The sequence below is a fragment of the Trichomycterus rosablanca genome, chromosome 16, assembly GCF_030014385.1.
Source record: "Trichomycterus rosablanca isolate fTriRos1 chromosome 16, fTriRos1.hap1, whole genome shotgun sequence".
Classification (NCBI taxonomy): domain Eukaryota; kingdom Metazoa; phylum Chordata; class Actinopteri; order Siluriformes; family Trichomycteridae; genus Trichomycterus; species Trichomycterus rosablanca.
In genome coordinates this window covers 3,445,580-3,466,949 of record NC_086003.1, presented here as the reverse complement: position 1 = coordinate 3,466,949, position 21,370 = coordinate 3,445,580, and the positions used below count along the sequence as shown (strand labels likewise).

Sequence of the window (21,370 nt, the reverse complement as noted above, 5' to 3'; positions counted from 1 at the left end):
ATATTCATCAGCGCTAATCTTGTGAAAAAGGCCGCACACGCAGACACACACATATATGCACATATACACAAACACACACTTATACACACCACCTAGCTTAGCAACTCGTTACAGCATGCTAACGGCTAACAAAAAAAAAACGACAAACACCAAGCAAAGCAAACATTTTACACTGTTCTTTTTGACGACTCACAAAACTACAAACAAAACACAATTGTCGTCGAGACATTTCCAAACATTAAATGCGTATTTGAAAGCAGCGGGTAAGATTGATTTTTATCTTTATTACCTGCTAACACGCTTTACTCGGTCCAGCAGCAGCAGCAGATACGGTCACGTGACACCCCCGGCCAGGCGCGCCGCCGGTGCAGAACAACAACGAGAGCGCGCACACGTCACTCAGAAACAACGGAATAATAATAATAATAATAATGATAATAAAAAAAAAATAATAAAAAAATAGTAAAAATAATAATAATGATGATAATAATAATGATAATAATAATAATAATAATAAAATAGTAAAAATAATAATAATGATAATAATAATAATAATAAAATAGTAAAAATAATAATAATGATGATAATAATAATAATAAAATAATAATAAAATAGTAAAAATAATAATAATGATGATAATAATAATGATAATAATAATGATAATAATAATAAAATAGTAAAAATAATAATAATGATAATAATAATAATAATAAAATAGTAAAAATAATAATAATGATGATAATAATAATAATAATAAAATAATAATAATAAAATAGTAAAAATAATAATGATGATAATAATAATAAAATAATAATAATAATAAAAAATAGTAAAAATAATGATATGATAATAATAATGATAATAATAAAAAAATAACAATAATAAAAAAAATTGTAAAAACAATAATGATGATAATAATAATAATAAAAAATAGTAAAAAAAAAAAAATAATAAAAAATAGTAAAAATAATAATAATAATGATGATGATGATAATAATAATAATAAATTGTGCATGTTTTAGTTTAGCAGTATTATATTTCTCACAGAGCCAATCAGAAATAACCTTAAATTCAACAACAAAAATGTTGGGCCACTGTCACCCTCGGCTTCCTCAATAGGGGTTTTTGGTCTGTTGGTCCCAGATTCTGTAAAGCTGCTTTGAGACAATGTCCATTGTAGTGTTATACAAATAAATTTGACTTGACTATTTTTGTTGGTTTGGATTGTTTAATTATAATTAAAGGTGCACTAGTTATTATCTCTGAGCCTTAGTATTGGCTGTGTAACATTTTTTCCTAACTCGTCTGGTTGATTTTTGAACTGGTTGATTGTGTTACTTAAGTAAGTGAAATTGAAAGTGTGAAACCGTGTTTTGTTTATTGGTCTGATACCCATCAGTGTGATAGATATGCTGTAACGGAAGAACTCAAAGTGAAAAATGACTTTTTTTACCACTATAAAATAAAAATGTCGTACACCAGACATTAGGTATACTAAGATGTGAAACCAAGCACTTTCTTTTTGTATACAAAATAATTGAAGCCACACTGCAAAATTAAAGTGGAAGAAAAATACATCAATAGATTTTTATTCATTACTTTCTTTTTAGACATTTGCTTTAATCCGTTGCTTTTGTTTCTTGTCTTGAATGTTTTCACACTCAGTTTGTAAAAACACTCACATAGTGTGTATAAAAAACGAGGGCACCACAAAAGTCATGAGTTAATCCACACACACACACACACACACACACAGATTCAAACATTTACATAAAATGTAGTCTTTCGATAGGAATTCAAATATGTGTAGGTATATCTTTATATATAAAATACCTTTCAAAAGTGATGGTTATTTAATGAATATGGCTGTAATTACAAGTGGCTATTTGTTTTTAATTATTTTGCAATGATCTATGAAGGTTTCATGTTTAAAAAGAAAGAAAAATAACCAGCAGTCTTTCACAGAAAGACTAAGGAAAGGCAACAATGTCATTGACTACTGCCTAGCCTCTGTTAAGTTAGACAAGAGGAGGTAAATAATCTTTCCTCTAAGGTTTAAAAGCAACAGCGCTAACAAAAATTATTGTACTTTAACAGCACAGGGCCTAGTGACTAAAAAGGGGAGGAAATAAATTATAGCTGTTTAGAGAGAAAAATATCATTACAAACATGATGACCTAGTCTCTCTGGCAAAGTAGAGACAACAAACATAAAAAGTTTACTTTACAAGGTAGCAACCACAGAATCATTTTCCATGGCATGAATATTCAAAAACAGTCGCATTTCTTCTCTACCATCCGAGGAAACCAAAAGAAAAAAGGAACAAATATGAAGTCATCGACAATCATGTAAGCCCGTGATCGTGTGTCATACAACCTTTGTGGGCTTTTTTGTTTTCAATCCTGAATTCTTTTGTGACCATTCGGGCAAAATATGGCAGGACAGATACTAAGTCAAGTTCGCTGACCACACACAGTCATTTCTACTGTTCCTCTTATTTGGAACACAGTCCACAACAAACATGAGTGATGAATCATCAAAAAGTCCACACCGACATACTTCCTCTTGGCCTCAAATCCTCAAGACATCACACGAAAGGCTAAAAAACAAACCGAAACAAACAAAGCATCCAAGTTCCTGGAGAGGCTGTTAAATATTTTAATGACTTCACACTTTGAGTTCTCAGAGGCAAGCGCCAGCAGATACAGAGCGAGTGTGTGCTGCTTTCCAGCCGCTCGTCTTCACACAGAGGACCTTCTCTGAGCCCGGGCTTCACAGCTGCTCGGCTGCATCGCACACATATAAAAGTCGAGACACAGAGCAAACGAGTGGAAAAGAGAGGTGGAGAAATTGTACAGTAAGGTAAAAGTGAGAGGAATTATCTTTGTGCTCCTGAGTCCAGTAAAAACAGAAATGGAGACATAAACGAGAGAGACAGACAGACAGACGATTGAGAACATTAATTTAGAAAAAAAAATAGCAGGAAAAAGCTGAGAGGAAAGTCAAGGCTAGCTCCAAAGACCGGCGTAGTTTCCGTGCAAACCCGAGCAGAGAGGTCCTCCAGCCACAAAAAGCTTGGTTCCAGAGTCATCATAGCAATGCGTATAGACGGCGTTGGGGAAGGAGCTGATGTCTGAGAAATAGCTTCTCCATGTCTCATCATGGTTCTGGGAGACAAAAGAAAGAAAGAAGGCAAAACTGTTAGTACAGACGTATACAAATATTGCTTTTAGTTTTGCCAACCTAATGTCAATTACAAAGCCTTAAACACAACCAGCCAGTGTAGGTGGTTCACTAGTTTGAACACTTGAAGTGGTGGCGAGCTAATGGGTTGGACCGCTGCTCCACCTGTAAACCCAGGTGTGAACGCAATTGCACTCTAATGACACCCTCCCTGAAACTAATCCAGACTTGACCCTTGGTGTGGAACAATGTATTGGAACCCAGTGTGTATGGATATTTATTTATTCCTTTATTTATTAGGATTTTAACATCATGTTTTATACATTTTGGTTACATTCATGACAGAACAGGTAGTTACTGGTTATACAAGATTCATCAGTTCTTTAATCTCAAACACAGTCATGGACAATTTGGTGTCTCCAGTTCACCTCAGTCGCACGTCTTTGGACTGTGGGAGGAAACTAGAGCTCCACAAGAGACCCAGACCACTCCAACTGGGAATTGAACCCAGGATCTTCTTGCTGTGAGGCGACGTGTGTGTGCATGGGAGGGGCGAAGCAACTACAAGGGTTTACTACCAAGGGTTACTACTGTCAGCACAACCAGCATAAGACAAGGCATGACAGAGGCATCCCTAGGATTCGAACTTTGCAGAGAACGCTTTAGCATAGTGCCACTTAATCCCAGAACACATTCTTCCAGTCAAGAACTAGGAACAGTTCAGCATTATGTACCAAATGTAGAACCAGAGCAGGACCACTAATATTTTCTCTAACCAACCTACTCACAAGTAACGTCAGTGTAACCAAAACGTTCCACGTTTCTAATTTCTAGATTTAAAATAATTAATCAATGGTATACCAGCCAGCCTCTTCCAGTAGAGAGCTTCAGAATGCCCTCTGCAGTGCACTTCCGGTACCCGCCGGGTGTACTGGATGCTCCATCAAGGAAACGCTGGGCCCTGATGTCGTAGAAGAGCAGAGAGCCGTGACCTGTGCCCACCGTCACTATGTGCTCGTAGAAGCTGACGGATCGAATTCCTGTTCAAACATTAAAATTAATATTTAACTACAATCTAACAGACTTTGACGAGTAAACGTAAATGAGCATGGAGGAGTAACGTACCACTGTTACGTTCTCTGGAGTTCACGGATTTGATGTTTTGAGTAGATTGCCGAGGGTCTAGAAAGGACACGTGTGCTTGAGAACCGACGGCGTACACAGACCAGTCCAGTCCGTATGCCAGGCACACGTTTTCCTTACAGTAAGGGAGTTTGGTTGACAGCTCCTGAAAACCAACATCCAAGCAAGATCAGTCATAAATACAAGATTTATATAGAGTTATACTGCAGAAGGAAGCAAACCTACCTTGCACAGGTTATCCTCTGCCTTCCATAAATGAAAATAACCATCTAGAGACACGGCACCCAATTCCTGTTCAAATACACAGAAGAAATATGCACCAAGACTAAGTAAAAGCTCAGAAATAGGGTTACTGTTGTTTATTAGCTGTTTATATACACTGTTTCTGCATCCTTTAACATGGATGACAGCACAACACTTGGCGGTCCGAAATATACACTGTATATGGACAAAAGTATTGGGACACCTAATTTTTGAACGTGTTTCAGCAACATATGACCCTTTTCTGTGTCTCTATGCAAAAAGCTCTATAAAGACATGAAGAAAAGCTCGGTTTGAACAAACTCCAGTGTCCTGCACTGACCTCAGCCCCACTGAACAGCTTTGGAATGAACTGGAATTTCTTTACCAACATCAGTGCCCAAACATACAAATCCTTTTTTGACTGAACGAGCACAAATTCCCACAGACATATTTCAAAGTCTTGTTAAAACCTTATCAGAAGAGTGGCTGCTGTTATAGCAGGAAAGATCACATAGAGGACATGCTATTTTAATACTATTTGTTTTTTAAATAGAACGTCCAAAAAGATCATGGTCAGTTGACCACATACTTTTGGCCACAGAGAGTTTGCTCTAACTGCATAATCTGAGCAAGAAGAGACGGCATCGTAATGGTACTGATACTGACCTTATGGCTGTTATTGAAAGCTAGGGCGCGCACTTTGCAGTTGTACGGGTGGGTGTACTCCTTAGGGATGTCTTTTAGGGCACGATGGGAGATGTGGGCATAGCTGGGGACCCCTTCTTCAGCCTGCTGTTTCTCTGCCTGACTCAGCACCTCCTCAGACACTTCCCACAGACCCATGGAGCCATCCCGAGAACCTAGAGCACACGATGCAGGCAAGAATTTAGGCACTTTTATTCACTCGAGTCAAATGAGCTCATTTCTCAGAGCTATACCCCTTTTCATTCCAATTTAGACAGATATTAATTGCTCAAAAGGTTTGCATGTACATTTATTTGTTAAACATGACAAAAATAGAAGCACATTTCAGTTCAGCTCAGGTGAGAGCCATGTAGTCCACACATCCCATCACAAAGTACTACAGTGCTCTCCATTGTGGAGAAGCTTAAGCCTGCTAAATGAAGTCCATTCAGTGCTTTGCGTCAATACTGTAAGGAAATATCTAATGGCTTAGTATTCTTCTCTTACCTGACACAGCCATAGTGTCACTGATCCAGGCAATGGAGAAGATCCAGTCATTGTGACCGTCCTGCCAAAAGAATGAAAGATTGGGTCTTAAAGACATATAATGATAATAATCTCTTCATAAACACATTTCTTACTCAGAGTTAGCATCAAAAGTTCCATCAATTGCTGGCATTTTTATTTACTTTAGCATTGGTCAATTAAAATAATATTGAGAATAAATAACAAAACAAAAAAAATACACTCACGTCTCCCACGCAGACCGGATCAAGAGTCGGCAGGCGATACACAGCCATGCTGTTTGGGTTATCTCCTCCAGTGGCCAGCAGGGTGCGTGAAGGGTTGAGCTCAATGGCGTGGATGCCGCAGCCCTGCTGAGCATCCAGTCCCCCGGTCAGGCCTGGGCCGTGAAACCCAGGGCCACCCAAACCATTCACCCCCATGGAGCTCCCACCTCTCCCCTCTCTGTCCTTTAGCATGGGGATCCGGGTTATCTGGCCCGTAAACACGTCTACCACAAAGAGCTAAAAAAGAATCAACACGTAAGTCGACCAGAATTCGTTTACAGATGTGTTTCAGATTCAAAACTGTTGCACTTAATCGTTTTCCTGAGTAAACACTAAAATCTCACCGTATTGCACTTGGTCCCACACACCACCTGTCGATGGTTGAGCCATTGTGATGCAAACACCTTGTTGAGGCAGCCCAAGGTAAACTCGCGCTCTCTGAGGATTCCTGGAACGCGTCCTGCTGCGAAGCCACGTAAACTGCGCTGGAACCCCCATTCGTGCTGCTTCTGTGGCCGGACCTCTCGGCCCCGGATGGCGCACACCAATGACTGACGGCCCTGCCAGCACTGCTGAGCATGGCGGGATGAAGAGGACACACGGGCACGCTTGCTCACAGACTGGCACCAATCGAGCTGTCGGTGGGGAAGATAAAGGCAGAGTTAACTCCTGTATACTCCTTAGGTGGCTGCACAATCAGCTGCTTCGTGTGTGGGCTTCAAGAGTGCTATAACCTTTATTTATATAGTGCGCATTATGCACTGAATGCAGCTCAAAGGGGGTGGAATAATACATATAAAAAGATGTGTATTAGAAGACGAAGTATATCTATAGCCGTTAACAGTAAAGCCTGTCACACATGCAGCCGCTGGTCGCCACTGGTTGGACTGCACGTATTTATCTTTATTTTGAGCATGAAATACCTGTGGGTCTAGTGAAACCTGATGACTGCATGACTGTCATCAGTGCCCTTATCCTTGCATTAGCATTGCTTTTCCAGAAACATAGACAAAAGGATTTTTGTTAACCTTTCACTTCACTTTTGTAATCCTAAACTAGTGACAAAGGTACACTGCACTGTGAAGCCATGATGGACACAATCATTGTGTAAAGGATTAACAAAGCAGTACAAAGAAAACTGAGCAATGTAGTCAGTAATAGATTCTAGTGCCTGTACTGAGACAAATATCACAAGTTATTTAATCATTAAAATCACATAATTATTTAATAGAACAACATTATAAGTTCAGTAAGATTTAATTTTGATAGGACATTGTAATGCATCCTCACCCAACCTCAGTGGGCATGAGCCAGTTTTGTTTAGACACATGTAAAGTAAAGAGGAAGACTTATATCATTTATTATTTTAATTATTATTTATATTACGTAGATCACAAATATTGAAGCACAGTGTTGACTCAATTTCTTAGGCCTTAGGTTACCTAAAGAGATGCAGATGCACCAAGAGCACCATTGTATTTAAATGACATGCGTTTTAAAAACCTATTTGTGTTTACTGGTTTTCTGATTGTATAAATGCTTAACGTTTTATTCGGGGTAAAACAATGTTAAAATGGGTGGCACGGTTGCTCGGGGGTAGCACTGTCACCGCACAGCAAGAAGGTCCTGGGTTCGATCATCTGGTGGGGCGGACCGGGTCCTTTCTGTGTGGAGTTTGCATGTTGCATGCTCCGTGTCTATGTGGGGGTCCTCCGGGTTCTCCGGTTTCCTCCCACAGTCCAAAAACATGCAGTCAGGTTAATTGGAGACACTAAATTGTCCAGGACTGTGTTCGATATAACCTTGTGAACTGAAATACTTGTGTAATGAGTGACTACCGTTCCTGTCATGCATGTAACCAAAGTGTAAAACATGACGTTAAAATCCTAATAAACAAACAATGTTAAATCTGTGGGGCCCTAACCGAGCAGATGAATTGATTCCCAGAGACGAGAATCAAAAAAGAGTCGATTCCGTACTCGACTCAAACAGCTCTAGCGGCTACAACCTACCTTGAATAACCTGGGAACATATGTTGCGTTTAAAACGTTATACGTTGTGATATTAAAAGGCATGTTAGAACACAGATAGAATTGTATTTAAGATGCATTTGTTGCGAAACTGGGCGTTTTAGGGCACAGACATATAATTAGAAATATATCCTGGTCAGAACGCGGCCTGCTAGCATGATAGCTTACCAGCATCAGTTAGCTAGCCATCGTTAAAGTAGCAACACAACACACCAGGTAACCCTATTAGCAACCAAAACTAACAAATATAACAGAGAATAATATTTATTGTTAACAAATATTAGCTAACCAGGGCTGGTCGATCAACCCCAATTCAACCGTCGATACGTCCTATATTGGATGTAAACATATTCTTAAAACGCACTTCGATTACAGTGATGTAAACAACTGACTATCTAACAAAACAACCTTTTAAATATTGAATGTATTAAATATCTGTTCGTGTACTGTGTAAATCTAAGTCGCGTTAAACTAAAAAAGCGTTTGTTTTTAAGTATTTTGGAAACGATTCTTAAAAGCATCGACTCATCGGATTCGATTCGATTCAGTAAATTCCTGAATCGTTAAGCATACACAGGGACTTGCTAATATTATTTAACATCAGTGAAGATGTTTCCAAGCGCCACCTTATACTAGAGCACCGAATAGTTTAAATTGTTTACTGTTTAACGTATAGACTACTAATTAGCACTGTTAGCAGAACAGCTAACACCCGCATTACATTTAGCTTGCCTGCTAACAGGAGCGACATTAAAACCACCAGCAAATACGTATACATAAGCAAATACAGCAACATGTATTAAAACTGATTAAAATACTGATAAATATATATATAGACTAGGACCGATATTCAATTTATTTCGAACAAGAAGACACCCTGAACTGTAGCAGTTAGCCAGCATGCTAACAAACACAGCTGCGAGCACCTACCTGTTGTTCTTTGAACTCCGCCGCTTTTCTCTTCCTGCTAACTGTTTTTCTCGCCATAATCAGACACACACAGATCCCGCAGCCACATGGAGCCCAATAACAGCGGGAGAGACGCAGGAAAATGGAGCATAAGACGGTGGTGCTACCGAGAGAGCGCTACGGTCGGATCCGCTATGAACCTGAAGCCGATCCGAGTGCCGGTGCGTCCGTTATGAGGAGACGGTGTTTCCGTTATCAGTCAGCCGAGCTTCTCTCCAGGTTCGGGAGGATCGTGGATGATAAAAGCTGCATGAATGTGATGTTTGGATGGAGATTCGCGTTTATCTTTGCTGTAGTTCTGCTCTTCTCCTCCACACCGCAAATACGTCATTAACGGAAGTTCCGCAAGTCAAACGTCAACACAAAAACAACAACCCTAAACCCCCTGCAGGATTTCGTCCGATTTGTACTGCGCATGCGTGAAGCCTGTATACCGTATATATTCTCCTTTCGGCAGCAGTAACCGCTATGTCCTTGTCGGGGTCGCGGTGGCTCAGGGTTAGAGCCCTCACAGAAATCCTGATAACCAGAAAAGACAGTCCCGCCCATGTACTTAGCGGGCTATTATTATTTATTAGGATTTTAACGTCATGTTTTACACACTTTGGTTACACAAGATTCATCAGTGCAAGTCTTTAAAGTCAAACACAGTCACGGTGGCTCGGTGGGTAGCACTGTCACCTCACAGCATCCGCAGGTGGGGTGGTCCAGGTCCTTTCTGTGTGGAGTTTAGACACGGGGAGTGTCTGTGTGGGTTTCCCCCGGGAGTTTCGGTTACCTCCAACAGTCCAAAGACGTGCAAGTGAGGTGAATTGGAGATACAAAATTGTCATTAAACGTGTGAACTGATGAATCTTGTGTAACCGGTAACTACTGTTTCTGTTATTAATGTAACCAAAGTGTGTAAAACATGACATTAAAATCCTAATAAATAAATAAACAAACTAAGTCATGGACAATTTTGTATCTCCCATTTACCTGGACTGCACGTCTTTGGACTGTGGAGGAAACTGGAGCTCCCGGAGGAAACAGATCTGGACCGCTAATTGCTGTGAGGCGACAGTGCTACCCACTGAGCCACCATGCACTTAGCGGGTTAAGATGATGGGGCTGTGTGATGCCAGTCTAACCAGACCATTCAATTATACCTAATAACCACTTTGCCCTTGTAAGTGTTGCATCGGGTCACGGTCAGAAAGCCCGCACAGAAGTCCTGGGCATAATGGCAGTGCTGCATATGCACTTAGTGAGTACTGCTCTGTTCAAGTCCTACCACTATCGTACTCTGTGTTTGTTATATTACAGGGGCTGCAGCGATCATTATGTTCTAACTTTGGGGTACTAAATCTATTTAGGCCAAATGCCCAATTTAAAAGGCTTTAAGGAAGCCTTTGTAACCCCACCATAACCTTACTGCTCAGACATGGGTCATAATGCCCCTGTTCCATTGCGTGGTACATGTTGGTATGGTACATTTATGCCAAGTGACCCATACTGTACCCAAGTACCCATGCTAATTCAGTTACTCGCCTTGACCAGAGAGCAAGCATACCGAAACAGGGTGTATATGTGGGGTAAGAACCTGTACAGACCACTGACTGACTAAACAAAATCGAGTAAACTTGAGTAAAACAATAAAAGTGCCATATTTAAAACCCACCTAAATTGGTATTGTGAAGAACGAAGGAAAAAACCCTGTCCTTGGGAAAACCTAACCTACCACAACCCTAACCAGGATAAAGCAGTGGTAATATATGAAAATTAAATGAAAACAAATCCATATCATTACAAAGACCAGTAATCTGTTTAGGTAATTTGCAGGTTTCACATTCTTCTTTCAAATCATACAAAAGGTGGATTAGCTGCTTTAAACTGCCCTTAGGTGCGAGTGAGAATACTTGTGTGTGTGTGTGTGTGTGTGTGTTGTCCTGCACTGAATTGGCACCTGGTTCAAGGTGTTTTTTTTCAGGTGGCACCAAACCCACTATAACCAAACTGTAATACACCAGACTTCATGTGAACACACACATGCCTAGAATATAATCAGAATACAAATAAGTAAAATACTGGTCACATCCAGGGTGCTCAGGTGGCGCAGCAATCTATTTTGCTAGCCCACCACCATTGAGATCTGATCTGTGATTGATTCTCAGCGGTGCTATTGGCTGGCCGGGAATCTACCCTGACACGTTTGTTTACGTCTAAAGGAGGGGGTAGCCGAAGTCCTGCGATGGTTTGGATGCGCCAAATGATTCAGGATGGAACAGGACTGCATAAAGTGTGACCATGACCAGGATAAATCATTTAAAAATTAAAAACAAAGCAAAAACAGAGCATTTTAATGTAAAGTACTTATGGTAGAGATTTTCCAAGTCTTTATTACAGACTGAAGATATAAGTAAGTGATCTTCAACAAATTGAAATAGTTTTATAATAATATTTATAATTCTATGTGCTTGTGTCATCTAGCCCTTCGGCTCCAGGTTTCCTGTCTCTTAAATGTCATTTTTCCTCCAACATGCACTGTGGTCATTAGTTCTGTTAATGGATTTATTTCACATGGCAAAGAAACTGATTTTTTTTTAAAGACAGAATGAACAAAAATCTGGTTTTGTCTGGTTTATCAGCTCAACAGCTGCACATTTGATTAAACAAACAAACAGCAGAGACAGAACAAAGAAATGAAGCCAGTCAGTAGCAAGAACAGAAAGGGCACTTCTTTCAGGTGTCTGTTCAGACATGACACGGGTGTGTATTAGATTCGCATCGAATTAAATAGTCTGCGTCCAGCAGCGAGAGATAGCAGCGCAGTAGCAGAGTCCGTGTCCCGTAGAGCCGCGCTCACACTGGGTTCCCCCCAGCTCCGTCTTTCCAGCACCACCAAAAGCCCCCTTGCCATCCGTGGCGATAAAGAAGGAACGATGGCGCTGTCTTCTCCTGCCCACAATCGCACGAACAATACTTAAAAGGTCAGAAATAAGACAGGATGAATGGTCCAATCAAACTCGACCTCAAAGGGCATGATTTAAGGGATGTGTGTCCAGTGGTCCTGTGTGAGACACTCTTAGCAAATACCCCACCTTTATTTCCTTCACATGCTTGCTCTTCCTGTCTCTCAGCGGTTGCAGTGTTGAAGGGTAAGGAAGCGGGGGGAGTGGCTCTAGGGCGAGACCGCTCTGGTTCAGCTTGCAGCAGTGCGAGCCATCAAGTCCTCCAGAGCTTTGTCTTGGTCATTATTGTGCATTAACAGGACTTCTTTAATGGCGTCTTTCTCAAAGCCCATCTCACCAAATCGAGACATCAGCTGTAAAAACTGCAGAGCCTGAAAGAGAAAGAAAAGAATAAATAAGAAAGACCATTATAATTAAAAGACCAAATTATAATTGGATTTCACGTCCTGTTTTACCACTTTCTTAAATGACCATACGATTACACAAGGTGGGTAAATGCTTATGTATAATATTTATCTATAAAAGTCAAGGAAAAAAGAATTGAACCAAGTGTTTTGCAAAAATAAAAACATCTGTTGTGTTCAAGGGGCTGAAAATTTCTTGTCTTCTCATGTGCAAGTGATGGACAAACCTTTTCCTCAGAGCACTGGTACATCTCCAGACACTCTTCCACTGCTGTGGCGTCGAAGCCTCGTTCACACAGTCGACTGTGAACGAAAAGGTACTCCAGCACCTGTAATTAAAACAGGGAAGAAAACATCCTTCACTTTCAGGCAGTAGATAAACTAGTCCCATTTTTTTCCTGAGCATTTAGAAGTTCTAGAACAAACCTGTTCGACGTTCTGGCCTTGTTTCTGCATGGCTCTAAGAACCCCCTCGTAAGAGTAGCCCATTCCCACTATAGTCTCCACACACTGGCGCTCGCTGGGCGAGAGGCTGTTCAAAGCTCCGCCCGCATGCGACGTGCATGAAGGAGCGCCGGCTGCAGGGGCCGGGTTCGACTGCAGGACAGAGATGTGAGAGAGAAAAAACACGGGATCAGAGTGTGTTCGAATTTCAAAACCAAACTGCATCAAAGACAAACAGCAGTCATGTTTTAGAAGGTGCAGCACAAGACAAATTCATTGCTTGTTACATTATATGACATTATTTTTAATAAATATTATTTATTTATTTTATTAGGATTTTAATGTCATGTTTTTAAGTAGTAACAGGTAATCACTGGTTACACAAGATTCATCAGTTCAAACGAGTGTCAAACGCAGTCATGGACAATTTTGTAGCTCCAATTCACCTCACCTGCACCCGCAGGAAACCCACCCAGAAAGGACCCGGACCGCACCCACCTGGGAATCGAACCCAGGACCTTCTTGCTGTGATGCGACAGTGCTACCCACCGAGTCACTGGTGCAATAATAATATAACTGATCTGCTATTGTAAAACGAGTCGAGTCTAATCCTATGTACACTGGTATGGATTACTCGAACAAACGGCACATTTTCTGTTGCATACACATTTACGTCACGCTCTGCCGTTCTTTAAAGGGTGGCTTTAAAACAAGCAGCACAGCAGTCACACTGTAAAGTTATGTTGTAACTTTATCAAATATAAAGATCATGTGTCACCATAATGCCCTATAATCAGACTCTATCACATCCCAGCCTTTTCCCACTTAATTAAAGGGCCACTAATGATACATTCAGCTCAATTGTAGGTAGCTTGATAATGCTATGAGTATGTCATTTAAGGACAGGAAATAAAAAGACAAATAGAGGCAGGACAGACCAGCACAAGAGGCAACAAGACGTGGTGTCATTCACTCTGCTAATGAACACAGTACGGCTGTTGTCTCAGTTCCGCGTCACACAGAATCTCAAGACAAAGACTTTACAAACACTAATCGCTTGATCCAACACGAGCTTTTTAACTACTGTTAATTCTGTGTTCTATTCCCACCAAACTGCAGAAAGCACAACAAATCAAGTTTACTTCTACTGCCACTTCTGAACACTGAGGATACTTAATTAATGCCGATAAATTACAAAGCCAGTCTAGAAAACCAGTGTTTGTGCCAAATTACACCCAACCCTACTGAGTCGTAAACCCTATTTTAAGAGCCACATTCAAATTGAGACGTTCCCCTACACAAACAGTCTGAGAGGTGCAAACACTCCCATTACATAAAAATAAGTAGTTGGTCACTTTTGGCTCTTGTGTGCTGTAATTTAAAGGTTAGGTTTATTTGGTTTCCAATTTTTACCACCCCTTGATCCATGTCAGGGTTGCGGTGGGCCTGGTTTCCCCAAAAACACTGGTAGCAAATCAGGAATACACGCCGGACAGGGCACCAATCTATTCAGCCATCCCCATCTGAGACAAAAGTGCCAATCAGGTCTGTGTAGGCACATGATTGGGTGACAGAACCTGCCGAGATTCAACCCCAGATCTTGGCGGTGGTGGGCTAGTGTAATAGACCACTACAGCACCCGAGCACCCATTTATTTAGTACAGTCCCGGGCAAATATTTAGACTCCTCTGTTCACACATTCTCTAGAGGAAAGAAACGTCTGGACATTTTTTGATCATCTTTTGATGCAATTTTACTCTCTTTTCTTCTAATTTAGTGCTGCTGGGGACCCCAATGGCGTCCAAGGAGGGTGTATATTCTCCTAATACACACGCCCTCCGATGTGTGCATAGTCCACCAATCCCTTCTTATTCTCCCATACTTCTGTAGACTTGCGTGAGGTCGGCTTCACATACGGAGAGCCACGCCCCGATCTCCTCCTCTTTCTGTACAGGCGCCCTGGTTAACCAAGGTTCTTACACAGCGCTGATAACCCCGCCCCTTAGTCTGGGCTTTCCCACCCAGCAGACCTGAGGCCAATTATGCCTGCTAGAGGGCGCGTCCAGCCGACTGGTAGCAGAGCCGAGATTCGAACCCGGGAGCTCAGACTTTCGCACATTATGTCTGAACATATAACTGCACGACTGTTCATTCGCAAAATTTTACAATAAAAAAAAAAAAGTACCACTGCAGCACAGACATGCACATTATGTATGAACAACTGCATTAGCCCTGTGGCGCCACTTGCTTTGTGTATAAAATATGTTTCAGTACCTGCTTTGGCATTCCATTGTGAGCGTGACCTGGTAACTCTACAGCCAGAGTAGCACTAGTGTGTGGTGTTGATCTGACCAGGGATGGTGGGGTACCATTAGGTAAGCTGCGGGATTGTGGTGGTGCTGCTGGGTATAGATTAAAGGGAGGGTCTGTGGGAGAATCGCCCGGGTCTGACAGCTTGGGGAAAGTCAGTGAGCGAATGTTGCACGGGCGTCCAGTGTCCATTTGCCCAGTGGGGCTTCCCATACCCCCAAGACCAGGCTGTTTCAAGTCCAGCAGTCCCACCAGCCCATTGGGTTTATGGAAGATGGCTGTTTTGGACTGCACATGTGGTGTGTCGTTTGGTTCCTGGGTAGAGGGATCAGAAGCTGAAACAGACATGGACGACTGCGGCTGGCTCTGGAGGATACTGCGAAGCTCCTCTTTGTCATTTATAGTTTTGAGTTCCAGCTTGTCGAAGGGGTCCTCTTCACGCTCGAAATCAGCCAGATTAAGGCTTTGAGGAGCCGGGTTGCTAGCTGCTGGTTGCGCTGGACCAAAGCTCGGCGCAGGAAGCGGTGTCAGGATGGCGTTGTGCCGTAGTCCCGCCAGGACTGGGTTCAGCGCCGGAGGAAGGAGGTCCTGCTCCTCGGCAGATCTGGCTTTCTTTCCACCAGCTAGCCCAGCATCAGAGTCCTGTAGGGCAGCCTGCCTGTCTTTCTCAGACTCCGCCAGAATCGATTCAGCTTCCCAAGCCTCAGAAGCCCGTGCTTTGGCCAGTTCGTCTCCCCAGCACACACTACGCTTTTCCAGAGAGAAGTCGTACTGTAGGGGAGAGAGAATACAACATGAGTATATAATGAAATGTTAATTAACCATCCAACAATCTTCACCTGTTAATCTATCTGTTTGTTTTTAACTTCCCTTAATTTTGTAGGTGCATTTAAATAGACCAAAAAGTGCAAAAAAGGGAAAAATAAGAAATAAATAATAGGAAATAAGGTGTACTGGCTTTTCTAAAGTACTCCGGTGGCTTAGCGGTATAACAGATTAGCACACGCCGCTGAGATCCGAGGTTTAAATCTCAGCGGTGCTATCAGTCAGTCAGACATCTGCACATGATTGAGAGCTTACAAACATTGACATGAGGAGAGCACTTACTGTATAATAAATGGAATCATTCAGTGGTCGATGACGCTAACGAGTTCCAAAGCAACAGCAGGGTTCTATTGATTATTTCTAGAGATGGGACGATCGATCGGCTACGAATCGGTATCGGCCGATTTTTAATCAAAATATGCTATCGGCGATATTTCCTAAAAGTAGCCGATCCGATCGTGTGATATATAAAGATCACGTTAAGTTAACAGCTCAGTGGATTGATCCAGACTTTGAGCTACGAAGCACCAACCATCACATCACCATTCATCAACCATCGTACAGAAACCATCGTGAAAGCTCTTACGATGTAATTTTGCTGATTGTAATATTTACTTTAAAAAGATAATTCAACCCGGTCACATCTGAGTCGATTCTATCAGCACGTTATATAAACTCCTGGTTCACTTTGGTAAATCGTAAGCGGTTCTTACTTGTGATGTAGATGAGAACAGAAAACGTTACAGAGCCAATCAGAGGCAAAAGTTTATTCATTACCAAATTCGTTAGTTCAGGATCATCTGCTGAACTTTTAGAAAACTTTTAGCTCCTTAGACGGAACGAGTCTGACTCGGTTACAGATCTGTGGTAATAGCAGTTTAATGAAGCTTTTTAATGTAAGAGAGTCACACAGAATGTTCTGTAGTAGCTGGTGTTTATTTAAAACCACGACATTTAATTAATAACAGTAAACACGGAGAGATAACTGAGAAGAGAAACTTACGCTTCACATAAAAACGAATCAACTCATGAATCAATGAATCACTTATAGCGATACTGTGAACAAAGCTTATCTTCTAAAGGCACAAACACACACACACGCGCGCTGCTCCGGTTTATCTTCACTGTGAGGCTCTTTTTAAGTTTATTTACTGCTAATCCCCCCCCCGGATCGGAATCGGCTATCGGCCGATGTCCCTGAAAGGAGATCGGAGATCGGAATCGGTGCCAAAAACCCCGATCGGTCCATCTCTAATTCCACCCTGTTTTATCATTATTTAACTCAATGTTGGCTTTAAGTTCATCATAAGAGATGTAGATAATGACTTTTATACTAATTATGCACATTTTTGAATTGTCAGTGTGAAAATAAGCAATTGGTGAAAAAAAGGTGATAAAAACGAATCAACTCATGAATCAATGAATCACTTATAGCGATACTGTGAACAGAGCGTCTCTTCTAAAGGCACAAACACACACACGCGCGCGCTGCTCCGGTTTATCTTTACTGTGAGGCTCTTTTTAAGTTTATTTACTGCTAATCCCCCCCCCCCCCGATCGGAACCGGCCGATGTCCCTGAAAGGAGATCGGAGATCGGAATCGGTGCCAAAAACCACGATCGGTCCATCTCTAATTCCACCCTGTTTTATCATTATTTAACTCAATGTTGGCTTTAAGTTAATCATAAGAGATGTAGATAATGACTTTTATACTAATTCTGCACATTTTTGAATTGTCAGTGTGAAAATAAGCAATTGGTGAAAAAAAGGTGATAAAAAAAGGTATTACATTCACAACCGATAAACAGTAAAAATGCAACACAATGTAATTGTTTTTAAGAACGTAAAACTCCAAAATTCCAAACAATAAAAAAAAAAAAAAAACTGACTTTTTAAGGCTGCACTATTGGCAAGCTTTTGGCGATAAAAGTAATGTAGTGCTACTTCACATAAAGGTTTTAATCATGACGTACAGTATAAACACAAACCACAAACTCTGTCCACAAATGTCCTTCACAAAAGGTCTAGAATTCTTCAGATAGATTCTGAAACCTTTCTGGAAATACAGATCTAAATATTAAAAATGCTTCTGTATATGAAATGTAAAAATGAACTAACCTGCATCTCTGACAGTAAAGTGTTGCAGTCCGGCAGACAGAAGCCGATCGGTAGTCCCACTTTTGCTGGGCAGCGAAACTTTTCATTAAGCTTGAAGGGAACGTCATCAAGGTAGCTGATGGGTCCTAAAAATGAGATAAAAACAAATAATCAGCAGCTCAAACGTTTTCACTGCTTCGACAGGCATACAGACATCTGAGCAGGTGACTCACCATTGTTGTGGATATCTGATCCAGACTTCCTCGCAGCCATTTAGAGAATCTGAAACATCGAATAGAAAGAAAAAGGTAACCATGATTTAGCTCAGCCAGGCAGCCCTCATTAATTACTAGCTCAGTGTTTAAAAAAATACAAATCACAGGTCATTGAAGAGCTTTATGTGCTTAAAATATCACCCACTTTAATGATTTTTTTTAACAAAAACATGCTCAGTTTTATCAAACAAGCACATGTTCTAATCTTGACCCAATTCTCTGTAAAGGGGTAGTTTGTTTACCAAAAGTCGTTCCAATGTTTAATGACAAACAGGACCAAAGCATTTAGAAATACCTTAATCAGTCAAAATCTGTCTGTTGTGAGTGGATTCATCATGATTATAAAATGTTTGTCAGCTGACATTTAAGTTTCACGTAAATAGCAGTAATTAACATCCTGACTATCCTGTCTGTTTACATTACTCACATTTTTATAGTGTATAACTAAACACAAACACTACATGAAGAGACATCAATCAACATAAAAGCAGTAATTTTATGACAAATGCAGCAAATATTACTTTGTTAGACCACGAGTTATTATCATAAACAGTCTAGACTTTAACCCTCAAACAGCTGTTTAGTGAGTATACATTAATAGTGACAAGCGTAAGTGGGTGTGCTTCAACTGCACATGCCAGATTGCTGCGTTATACATGGCAGCAAGGGCAGATAAACATGTTTACATAGAATGTCAAAAGTCTTTACTCTTACGTCAATTAATTAAAACAAAATGTCCTTATCATGGATGAATGTTTACCTTTAGATTAAGGCTTCAGGATTCAGTCTACAAAGCTTATTATATAATTCACTATTCTTTGCTATTAATGGTAAATAAATGAACTCCGTTCTGTAATGTGCAATACATGTAACTTTAATTTAATTCATCCAACAAAACAGTAGATCTAAACTTTTAGAAATGTGCTTAACATTTTAAGGCAAGTTTATTTGTTATAATAAGAAAATTAGTAGGAAATTACTATGAACTGCTTTAAAAAACGTTTCCTGTAAAATGGGTTACTTGCTACAGTCACAATATTACTAATACAATTACTGACATTGTTAATACAGTTTAATTCTTTTTACAAAAGATGACACAGTGTCCCATTATGTAATAAAGAAATGTAATTCAAGCACAAGTAAAATATAGGTCTGTCTTAAATTAAATCGGCTGGAACACTGATGTTAATGCCCACAGTCAAGCGAGCTTTACGTCGCACTGGGCTTGACAGCTGAGCATTCGGGTTTGTTTCAAAGACCCAGCTGATACACTTACAGACAATAATTTAAACAAATAGCTATTTGAACCTAGACAACGTCAGACTGTAAACCCTATATTTACATATAAAAAACTTATAAAACCAATTAAATTCGTGTTTTTTGTGGTCTGAATATTCAATCACAAAATTAATTCATTCAATAAAACAGTGGATCTAAACTTTTAGACATGTGCTTAACGTTTGAAGACATGTTTAAGTGTTATAATTAGAAAATTAGTAGGAAATTACTATAAACTGCTTTAAAAACGTTTCCTGTAAAATGGGTTACTTGCTACAGTCACAATATTACTAATACAATTACTGACATTGTTAATACAGTTAAATTGTTTATACAAAAGATGACACAGCCTGTCACATTATGTAGTGATCACATGTAATTCAAGCACAACTAAAATATAGGTCTGTCTTGAATTAAAATCTGCTGAAACACTGACGTTAATGCCCACAGTCAAGCAAGCTTTACATCACCTTGGCCTTGACAGCTGAACCTTTGGGTTTGTTTCAAGACTTTAATAAAAAACAGACCCCTGCTGATATACTAAGAACTTAGATTAGGTTGTCAGATTTTTAAACCCACAAAAACTGTAATTAGTGCCTTTGACAAACCATGTGTATGTGGTCTGAATATTCAATCACAAAACTGATGCTTAAAATCCCAAGCTATCAAATAGACGTCTCTTGACTAATATATGTCAACGTCTGCTTTAAGCGTATATAGTGATCATATAGTGATCATATAGTGATCATACAGTGATCATACAGTGATCATAGTCACATTGTTCAGCCTTAATGTCAACACCACCAAATGACTCATTAGTTTACATGAGTGACATCAGAGCCTATCAAGCCAGGCTGGTCCAACTTGTTTCCTTTTTATATTACATTTAATGACTTGCATTAAAACAGCATCACTTTATAATTCACAAACTATTTAAATAAACATCTCTTTCAAATCTAGTCGGAATCAAGCTGTGTTTATAATAACTTGTCAGATGATTCGCTTAATTTGCTATTTGGCTCAAAACCGAAGTCCAAACTAGCGTCACCTAGCTTGCCAGGCCTGTGTTATGTACTACCCATATTCCGGAAGATCCCGCCTCTACTACGATATTGGCGAATAAAAGTAGCCAATCAAAGCACATAAAATACTACCACCAGCCAATCATCTAACAGAAAACGAAAACAGGTAGGGAAAAAAAACAGGCCGACAGTGAAAGCTAACTAAGAGTAGCTTCCTCTGCCACCGCCCAGACTAAACATGTCAGACTAATATTGTACGTGTTATCATTACCTGCTCTGTCTTTAATCACCGAAATTGTTCTCAGTCCTCTTCAGAGTGAAAGAATCCGCTCAAAACCTGCGCGAAAGAAACATTAGTGAATGTGAAATCGGTTTTCCTGCTTCATCGCGGGACGCCATCTTCGGTTTGTGTACCTCCCCTTGGCTAGTTGCAGTTTGAGGACACGCCCCCCCGAATGATGGACACGCCCCCCGAATGATTGACAGCCGGTTTGATCAATCTGAGACGCACCCATGTCAAAAGACCCGCCCCATGCACATGGGGTGAACACGAGTGTACAATAAGAGTAATGTTTATTATCTTATTTACTTATTTATCAGGGTTTTAACGTCATGTTTTACACTTTGGTTACATTCATGACAGAAACGGTTGTTACTCATTACACAAGATTCATCAGTTCACAAGTTTAATGTCAAACACAGTCATGGGCAATTTTGTATC

The 21,370-nt window shown here is 40.4% G+C and overlaps 2 protein-coding genes across 4 annotated transcripts; both read right to left on the bottom strand.

Annotated features, from left to right (window-relative positions):
* Positions 1–2,630: 2,630 nt before the first annotated feature.
* Positions 2,631–9,403, bottom strand: dcaf12 (DDB1 and CUL4 associated factor 12). The gene is made up of 9 exons (XM_063011954.1): positions 9,005–9,403; positions 6,389–6,679; positions 6,006–6,281; positions 5,761–5,821; positions 5,236–5,429; positions 4,552–4,617; positions 4,309–4,471; positions 4,045–4,223; positions 2,631–3,167 (listed from the first exon to the last, which is right to left on the bottom strand). The coding sequence occupies exons 1-9, from the start codon at positions 9,059–9,061 to the stop codon at positions 3,009–3,011; spliced, it is 1,446 nt and encodes a 481-aa protein (XP_062868024.1). The 5' UTR covers positions 9,062–9,403; the 3' UTR covers positions 2,631–3,008.
* A 1,976-nt stretch (positions 9,404–11,379) lies between these two features.
* On the bottom strand, positions 11,380–21,054 carry ubap1 (ubiquitin associated protein 1). 3 transcript variants are annotated; one of them, XR_010015023.1, is made up of 8 exons: positions 20,921–21,054; positions 18,308–18,356; positions 18,096–18,220; positions 15,117–15,923; positions 12,825–12,995; positions 12,626–12,727; positions 12,124–12,365; positions 11,380–12,004 (listed from the first exon to the last, which is right to left on the bottom strand). XR_010015023.1 is itself a non-coding variant. In XM_063011927.1 (7 exons), the coding sequence occupies exons 2-7, from the start codon at positions 18,345–18,347 to the stop codon at positions 12,225–12,227; spliced, it is 1,386 nt and encodes a 461-aa protein (XP_062867997.1). In that variant the 5' UTR covers positions 18,348–18,356; positions 20,921–21,054; the 3' UTR covers positions 11,380–12,224. The 3 variants fall into 3 exon arrangements, 2 of the variants coding, with proteins under 2 accessions (XP_062867997.1, XP_062867998.1); XM_063011927.1 differs by having other exon boundaries at positions 11,380–12,365; XM_063011928.1 differs by lacking the exon at positions 20,921–21,054 and having other exon boundaries at positions 11,380–12,365; positions 18,308–18,408.
* Positions 21,055–21,370: the final 316 nt, after the last annotated feature.